Source organism: Myiozetetes cayanensis, unplaced genomic scaffold (genome assembly GCF_022539395.1).
Source record: "Myiozetetes cayanensis isolate MyiCay16 unplaced genomic scaffold, myiCay2020 scf7, whole genome shotgun sequence".
NCBI classification, from domain to species: Eukaryota; Metazoa; Chordata; class Aves; order Passeriformes; family Tyrannidae; genus Myiozetetes; species Myiozetetes cayanensis.
Window position 1 is genome coordinate 47,609,736 of NW_026087964.1, and position 9,437 is coordinate 47,619,172.

At 37.1% G+C, this 9,437-nt stretch overlaps 1 protein-coding gene across 2 annotated transcripts in view; it reads left to right on the forward strand.

Annotated features, from left to right (window-relative positions):
• Positions 1–9,437, forward strand: part of DNAJB14 (DnaJ heat shock protein family (Hsp40) member B14) — a 28,288-nt gene extending 18,851 nt beyond the window's left edge. For both annotated transcript variants that reach the window (XM_050337771.1, XM_050337772.1), the window contains exons 4-8: positions 67–252; positions 600–694; positions 1,343–1,452; positions 2,663–2,835; positions 5,098–9,437. In XM_050337771.1, coding sequence (XP_050193728.1) covers positions 67–252; positions 600–694; positions 1,343–1,452; positions 2,663–2,835; positions 5,098–5,222 — 689 coding nt within the window. In that variant the 3' untranslated portion in view covers positions 5,223–9,437. The remainder of the gene's footprint in view (positions 1–66; positions 253–599; positions 695–1,342; positions 1,453–2,662; positions 2,836–5,097) is intronic.

A 9,437-nucleotide genomic window follows, 5' to 3' on the forward strand; every position in this document is an offset into this window, starting at 1 on the left:
CAGTTCTCGTGCCGGAATAACTTTTGTCATTCATTTACGGGAGTTGTCTTTTATTCCTTGTTTCAGAAATCGGAAATGCATATGCTGTACTGAGTAATCCAGAAAAACGAAAGCAGTATGACTTTACAGGGAGCGAAGAGCAAACATGCAATCACCCTAGCAACGGTAGATTCAACTTCCATAAAGGTTGTGAGGCAGATATTACTCCGGAGGATCTGTTCAACATGTTTTTTGGAGGGGCCTTTCCAACAGGTATTTGTGTACATCAGTAAAATTTTTGGTATGTACTGCCCAGGGTGGCATTAGAGTTTCTGACATTATAAAACAGTAGAATTATTCCAACCTTCCTCCAACCTCAGCTTTTCAATCTGTATCACAGTTTATTTTTCCCCCAAGGGTTGCTAAATCCCAAAAATGTCAGTTCAGTTCTTTGGGGTTACTATCTTAGAGCTTAAAATATTTATTTTAAATAACTTTGACATTGTAAGATACTTAATGTTATTTTATGTGCCATTGTGCAGTAATGTTAAGTACTTCTGTCCTGACCTCTAAATAGTATTTTTTTTCCATTATATAAATGCAGATATTTCTTTCCTCAGGTAGTGTACATTCATTTTCTAATGGGCGTGCTGGCTACAGTCATCCAAATCAGCACCGTCAGAGTGGACATGAGAGGGAGGAAGAGAGGGGTGATGTATGTTTAATCACTATTGGCTTTAAACTATGGATTGTGAAATTTGTTGGTAGTCACTTTCAGTGATGTGATTGTACAGGGGCTCTGTACTGTAGAGGAGGATTTGTACTTGCCAGTTACGTATTTTAAAACTTAAGCAAGTGGTAGTCTTACTGAAGATTTATTTGATTGGCAAATAGACCTGCAAATTTGCGAAGATTTTGTAAACCTGTTGTTGAATGTCGCTGTCTTTCTGGTGACTGGTATTATTAGCCTAAATATGCCACTAATTCTGGCCAGTACCCCCTGTCTGCATTTAAAAATGCATTTCAGCTGAGGTAAGAATTGAACTTAAGGCTCAGTATTCACCTACATGAATTACTTATAGTCCTGTATAATTATATATCACTGTATAGATGAGACCAAATCATGGCATACAATGATTTGGTGGTTGCTTGTGGGTACATGCTAACCCATGAACTCTCGCACTCTGTGAATACTGTGTACGCATTTGAAATTTCAGATAACACCACAGTGCTTGCAGTTACAGTTTTTCTAGCAGTCTTTGAGGCTTAGAGCAGAAAGTCACACTTAGCATTAAATCTTGTCAAATTTACCTGCTTACTGGATGCTTATTTATGAAGTATCTGCATGTGTTTTGTTCCTTAGGGAGGTTTCTCTATGGTCATCCAGCTGATGCCTATTATTGTGTTGATCTTTGTCTCCTTGTTGAGCCAGCTGATGGTATCTAACCCTCCTTACGCCTTATACCCAAGATCGTAAGTAGTGCCTAAACTACATTACCTTAAAACAGAGGGGAAGATGATGTAATCACCCTCTCACACTTAGAAACATTTTAGTGAGCCTATCATTATTTTGTCCTTGACTTCCCACTGTAAGGAAAAGGAGGGAAGGTGTAGACAGAGCAGAACAAAACTTAAAACTTAGGTACTAAGAACATGCTGAGAACACAATGGAGAACAGAGGTCATCAACACCTGGAGTTTAGGAGGTCCAGTACAAGGCAGTGCGTCCATGCAACATGGCATGTTGCAAAGGTGGTTGCATCTCCAACACATTTAATCAAATACTGAAACCTGTTGAGGCTCATTCTTTATTTGCAGCAAGTGATGTACTTGAAAGCAACTTTCTCAGCCTTACTTAAGTGTTAAACTAAATGAGGGCTGGGAAAACTGTCTATTCTTTTACTTCATTTTAGGTGACAGCAAAGTAGTTTATCTTCATTTTCTTGTGAAGAATTCCACTAGGGAGACTTACCTGTTTTGTACTGTGAGATATATGAGCCTTTTTTCCTTGTGAGAAATAAATAACTTGAATCAAGCTTGCAGCTAGCTAAGTAGAGTTAGCCCACTCACCACAGTGGTTTTAAAGGTCCTTAGCTCCTTGCAGAGCTCTCAGCCCCACAACAGAAAGGTTTCTTTTCTCCTGTTTTTCAGAGTTCTTTATTTCTGGACTGTGGTGTTTTTCCCTTCTGCAGCTAAGCTGTTGTGACACTTAGAAACACTTCTCTGCCAAAATGTTTGCGTCCAATCTTTGGTTTTTAATCTGCAGAATGCCAGCAGGGGAATGGATTTATCAGGGCTGGCAGCGAACACTTCAGAATGGAGGTGCCTGTATATACTGGGTTGCTACAGAATAGTGACCTGATTTCCCTTCTGTTGAGTTTGAATGTAATTTTCTATTACCAAAGCTTACATTTGCCTAAAGAGGTATGAAACAAGTGTCTTAGTAAAAGTGGGGTTTTTTGAGTTAAGTGTTAAAGCAGAAGTAGTTCAGGTGAACACAGTAATTCTATTTCCTAGCAGATTATGCAGCCATTCCTTTCATTATTTGTCTTGAAATGGCAAATTCAGTAATATGTTGGTATTATTATGTAATAGCAATATCTTTTAAAAGTCTCTTTGGGGTGTAAAAAAAAAAATCAAATTAATATTTAGTCTCTCTCTCCCCCCTGCCTCCTTTCTTGCAGAAGTACAGGGCAGGTCATAAAAATGCAGACAGAAAACTTGGGTGTCATTTACTATGTCAACAAAGACTTCAGAAATGAATACAAAGGAGTGTCATTACAGAAAGTGGAAAAGAGTGTGGAAGAGGATTATGTATCCAACATTCGTAATAACTGTTGGAAGGAGAGACAACAAAGTAAGTTTGGTAATATGTGTAATTTCATGAAAGCATGCATTACTATAAAAATGTATTACCTTAGCCAAGAATGAAAATCCTTGTATTACTAAAATGTCTCAGTGCAAAAGCAGGTGTAAGGGTCGTTACTATTTCTCACTTTAGAGGTGTCCCCGGTGTCTCTTAATTTCTGAGTTTTACTCTGTGACCTAACAACCATCTGCAGATCACCAGCAATTTCAACCTGCTGCTTTATTATCTGACCATTTCTCAGAAAATCAAAGACTATGCTGAATTGATTATGACAAGCTTTTGTCCTTAACTTACAGCGATTTCTAAGAATTCTAATGTCTTCCACATTATTTCATCATGGCAATATCTCATTTTCCTGTAAATAAATAAACTGAAAGCTTACATAGGTGTTTCCAGAGGGAGAAAAAAATTGATCTACCTTAGACCACAGTACATACAAATACTGCTTTTCCAGGCAACCAAGGACAGGCAGCATATCCTGTAAAATATCATGAGCTCTAAGTCAGTGCTTCATCTTTTGCCAGTGCTGAATAATTTTTCTCCCTGGACTTGGTACCATGGCTATATCAGACCCTAAAAACAAGGGTGTTTTCAGTTTACCATCTGTTTCTCCAATCTCATATTATACAATGAGCTATTTTCTTTCAGAAGCCTAAAATTCATTTTTGAGGCATAAGAGTGCTGAATAGCATCAGCCATCTCCAAATCAGCATCAGTTTTAACCTGTTATTCTGCTCTTTGTGACCATTTCATGAGCCTTTCATGCTCTGTGAGAACAGCGCTGCTAAAAAGATATCAGTGTTGAAACTTTCCAGGTGGTAAACTTCAGTAATGGCTTACTGGAAAAATAATTAATTCATGAGCTGTCAGTAAACTGACCAGAGGCAAATAGAATGCCCTTCTCTGTGTGAAATCATGTGAAATCACATGTTCCTGCACAGCTTTACTCTCTGCAGTCCAGTGCTGCCAGGCCTTTCAGCTGAGATGGCCCCTCAGTTTTTCCCAGCTGTAAAAAGTAGTTTACAAAAATAAGAGGTGGTTGTTAACAAGAAATTAAAGACAAGATATATTCCAGCACAATTAAAAGAGGATGTATTATTTATACATTTTTTCATCAGAGTATAGGTCTGGGAGGATAGTTTGCTTTTATTGACCTAATCATTACACTTAAATTTACTGGCATGTTACATTTGTGTCTTCTGTAATATATTTACTGTATAAATATCTTTGAAAAGGCTTCACTGATAGGCAGTTCGGCCTGAGGAGCAAAGAAGGAGAAAGATTACCTTTCTCATTTTTCAGCAGTTATTCTTGATGTGCTTACTTTTTTATGCATGATCTGAGTCCTGGACAATGCAAGGAGGCTCATGCTTCTGTATATACATATTTACTGGGAAAAATGTGATTGCTACAGAGACATCTGACCCCAGTAAAAAAAAAAACCGAAAATAGTCTGAAGGTGGTGACTGTCATGTTGTTTGCTACTTGTAATTTATCAAGTTGTGAAAACTACCCCAATTGATTTTGAGTAAGAGGCCCCTAATGGATTTTCTCTATTGATAGAAAACAGCTGATTTTGTGGGTTTATGGATTTATGGTTTATGTTGGATCTCCTTAACAGTAAAAATCTATCCAGGATTGATTGACATTTAAGAATGCCTTGCTAATCCATTTTTAGTTGAAGTCATGAAAAAGATTTTACAGAATTAAAATGCTTGGCAATGTCAAGCTGCTGAACGCCACTATAATACAGAGAGTTCTTAATTATTAATACCTCTGAATCACTGAAGCACTATCAGTTGAAGTAAAGAGCTTAACATTCAAAATGGATTTTTTGGGGCACAGACAAGATGTTACAGCTGTCAATAATACACAAGATCACTGAGTGTTGCCTATATTTTTATTGTTTAATGAGGTCTGACAGAAGTTGTAGGGGATTTTTTGTTGCTTTGTTCTTGTTGGAGTTTTTTGGTTTGGGTTTTTCATTTAATCAGATACTGCTGTATGAACTGTGAGGGAGCTGAAAGGCTGTTATGGCTTTATCTGCTCAAAGAGATGCAATGCTTATAAAGATCCAGCAAAGTGTAGCACTGCTGTTCAGGTGATGTCTGAGAGAAGTTAGAATAGACAGAAAGAAAAAAGGGCAGGGATTAAACCTGAGGTGCTTTGTACAACTCTAAGAAGGAATATGTCATGTGCCAAGTGTCCAGTTTTTGACCAAAAAAATCTTTTCTCTTTTTTCCCTTGAAGAAACAGACTTACTTTATGCAGCAAAAGTATATCGAGATGACCGTCTCCGAAAGAAGGCAGAGTCCATGTCCATGGAGAACTGCAAAGAACTAGAACGGCTGACCAGCCTCTATCGAGGAGGATGAGCTACAGTTGTACAATACATCTTTATGTATGCTGTTCTCTCTCTTGTAAATTAAGAAGAGATTTAGTTTCACCATGAATGCTGCTGGAAAAGAAGGGTGGATGTAAAACTCTACTGTGTAGCTGTTTCCAGAAACCTTATGCTGAAATATTATTTAATGGCTTCTTTACCTACTGTGAAATATAGGTAACTTTAATTGTCTAGATTTTACTTCAAAGCTTCTGTGAATTCTTTCAGCAGAGAGAATAGCTCAGAAAGGATACTGTACTTGTAGAGACTTAGTCATAGTGGTTCTCCTCTAACATATTTGCCATGTAAATATCTGTGGAAAGAACACTTTGTGTATATACGAGTTAAATGACTTTCTATTTAAAAATCTCAGAAATTTAGTTCCATACTACATTTTGTCTCACTGATGGAATAAATAGTATGATTACATCACTCCTATTCAGATGTCAAGTGTGTGGAGTTGAAACAATAATTTTTAATATTTTATCTCTATGTAACATCTTCTAGGTTTGCCAGCTTAGAGGAACTTGGTATTTTTAAATATAATGGCATATATTCCTAAATATCTGTTGGGGTATATTGATCTGGTGTAGAGTAGCAGTTTAGCTGTTGTAGTTTTTTAGCATTTCTAAGCAATGCTGAGAAAACTTCAGAACGACACTAATCTCTTTTCAAAGCAAATATTTGCAAATGCTGTACAGACCATTGTAAACACTGCTTTTAGTACTTGCAACAGTTTACAGCTGCTCTACCATTTGCTATTCCAGTAGTAGTAAATCCATACGTATGGTTAACATGCATCCATAGCTTCCTTAATTTTCACTGGAAAGGCAGAGAAAAACATGCAATAGTAAAATCTTAAAACTATATTAGAAAAAGGCAACCTGTTGTTTTTTTTTCCTGGCAGGCTTCCATTTTCTTACTGCATTTTTATTTCAAGCTAGGTCCCAACACTAATTTCTCAATGGGCACTGCAAGTGGAACAGGGAAATTTTGCTAAGGACAAGGTATGTGCCTTTCAACCTTTTTGCCAACTATTTAAATGCTTTGCTGCTTTGCAGTGTGTTCCTACGGCCACAGCTCTGTCACTGGTCCCAAGGCAGAAGAGACAGGGAATGCATTTTTTGGGACCAGAATGTTGCTGGACTGGCTTCCTAAAAATGAGCAAACCTACCTTTGGCTCCTGCACACAAGATCATGTAACTCAGTGGCCTGTAAGTGGAAACTATACGTTGCCACACCTGCTGATGCAAAGAGGTGTTCTGAAGCGGCTGAGTACAATGTACTTAAAGTTTATCAAAGTGTGTTGAAAACGTTTTTAGGTTCAGTAGCTGATGTTTTTTACATTTTAACAGTGTTATGCAGGGGAATGTTTCTTGTATTTGAGAATGCCAGATAGCTCGTAATATGGGCACTGTTTTTTGTTTGAGAAAAACTGGTATCTTTGAACAATGCTATCAGTTTATGTGGAGCCAGATTTTCCTCCAAAACTGGAAGTTTAAATACTTTGATTGACTTCATTGCAATTCCTTCTGATCTAGAGCAGGATATGACTTTGCAGATACGCTAAATGTGCTTGCTCTAAGTGACCCAGAAATCATTTTGCATATATCCCTTTTCTAAACTGTCACAGCGGAAATGCCTTCTATTGAATTGGTATAATATGAGACTGGCTGCAGGCTTTTAACTAAGCAGCTAAACCAGCATTCAAGGTGGACATCATAGCCTGAGGCACAAAGCAGAACCTAAAGTGGTTGAAACAACAACAACAAAAAAATGGTTGCTGTACTGGATGTCCTCTCTAAGAGTGTAGTAAAAGGGTGCAGAAGTAATGCAAAGGCATCCAAATGTTTGAAATATGCAATAGAAATTTATGGAGAAAATGCAGTTCCCCAGATTTTGTAACTGTCCAGAATGTATTGTAATTATACTAATGAAAACAAACTATCAAAGTACATACTGGTACTCCTGTGTCTTCTTAATAGAAGAAAATTGTTCAAAAGGCTTTAACAGGTACTTCGGCCTCCCCGTTCACAAATGAGTCTCTGAGCTTGCAGGTGATATTGTAGTTAATAGGAAAATGGATATATAACACACTTGTCAAATATCAGAACAGTGAAATCAGTGAAGAGACGGTCTAGCAAAGCTGCCTGCAATAATACTATGGGCTGTGCCTGCCCTGCAGCCTCTTCTGCTGCAGGTGAGAAGTAGAAGTAAATGGACAGTAGACACTGAGCTGTGTGAGGTCGGTTAGATTGCTATCGGTACCTCAGCAAACTGGAATAATGCAGTGGCTGTGTCCTGTGGCAACACAGACATCCCAGTAGTTTAAAAGTGCTACATTTCATTTGACTATCTATTGCAGTTGGCATTTTCAAAGAAGGAAACGATATGTTTATACTGGTGGAAAAATGCTACTCAGTATTGAACAGATCAAATAGTTGCACACTTTGAAATATGCAGTAATGTGCAAAAGGATGCTATGATAATATAAAGATTAAGCTGCTCTAAATATGACCTGCAAACATTCTTTTAATATTCCAAGTGGTGTTTCTCTCTTGATTGTTACTTTTTACCTCAAGTCTGAAGGTTTTTTGATTCAGAAATGTCATTATCTTCACTGGTTTTGTTGAAGGAATCTGCTGGAAAGTTCAGAATTAATTTTCTCATGGTTGAAATTAAAGAGGGTGGAGTACTTGAATCTTTTCAGATGACCTTTCTTCAGAAAAAACCCAAAACTGTATTTGAACAGCCTGGCTAAAAATCCCTCAACTTTTTTAGTTACCCACTCTTTGCTCTTTATTTAGTCATTACCTTTTATTTAATCTAGAATTAAAGATAGCACGAGCATGGGTTCTTGACTTTTTCCTTTAAAAGGGCAAGCAGGAAAGTCCTGCAAAAAGTGAAAAATCTTGGCATGACTCTTTGACATAGCGCAATGAGAAAGGGAGATGATTTGCATCTGCTGAAATATAACATCAGTACATGTTCTATTTATGGAGCATCGTGAGTCACAAGCGAGGTCAGTGTTCACATCGGATCAACATTTCCCTACAAGTTCCCTGTTTAGGTATAACAAGTCTAAATTGGAATTTTTTACTTTTTTAAAAACAGTCTTGATTCTTTAGTAAGTTTCCAAGAAAAGGTAGAACATTACAGCACTAAAATGCAACAGATGCATTTAAATACATAGCAGAGACAACTTTAAATTGTAAAAATTTTCAATATAATTTTGTAATGAATGCTGTAAAAAGATTAAAATGAGAGGGCAGGAACATTTTTTTTAAGGTTGTGTGTTCCATAAATTTCATTCATTCCTTAAGAAGTTGTTATTCCCTCTTGTAGCTCTGTCAAAGAAAGCAGAAGGAAAGTATAATAGTATAAGGAGACATTTTCTTTTTAAAGAAACAGGTAATATACAAATTCGTGAAGCTATAACGTACATGTAATGTAATGGAATAAATATAGGCAAGAAGTAGGCTATTTGTTGTGGTTTGGCCTCAGCCATCAAATAAGCACCATGCAGACACTGGCTCACACCCTCCCGGAGTGGGACAGAGAGAGAATTGGAAATGAGGTAAAACCTGTGTGTTGAGATGAGATCGGTTTAATACTTGAAATAAAATATCAGTAATAGATGGTAATGCATACTTCTCCAGGATAATTGTAAGACTTCTCAGTCTGGCAGGAATTAGGTTTGAGTATTGCATTTCTCCCCATTTTTAGAAATAATATTAAAATGCAGTGTTTAGTTACAGTGTTATCCTTCATGCACAGTATACATTTTCCTTCAGTACTGGTTTGTTCCATGTATAGAAAAGCTGTCATTGGGACAGGAGACTAAATTCCCATGAATAGCAATACAGGAGCCATCTCACAGATGCTTTTGCATAGCTTTTATTCATAAGGTGACAGAGAACCAAGTAAAATTCATCACTGAGCATGATGCCTACAAATCATAGAAAGCCAGTTGCATTTTTAAACATTTTTAATGTGTAGTAGGGAATATTTTAATAAATGAGGGGACCAAGGTTGTCCCAGGTAGCATTTTCAAAATACTATCAGAAGCTCACACAAGATAATTTTATGGGGTTCTCTTTTAAGTATCTCTCTAATATGACCAAGTCTTTATCAAATTGCTGTGTCTGCATGGCTTGGATTAAGAAGGAGGTATGGATTCTCAGTATTCAAATAAATTTGTCTTTTG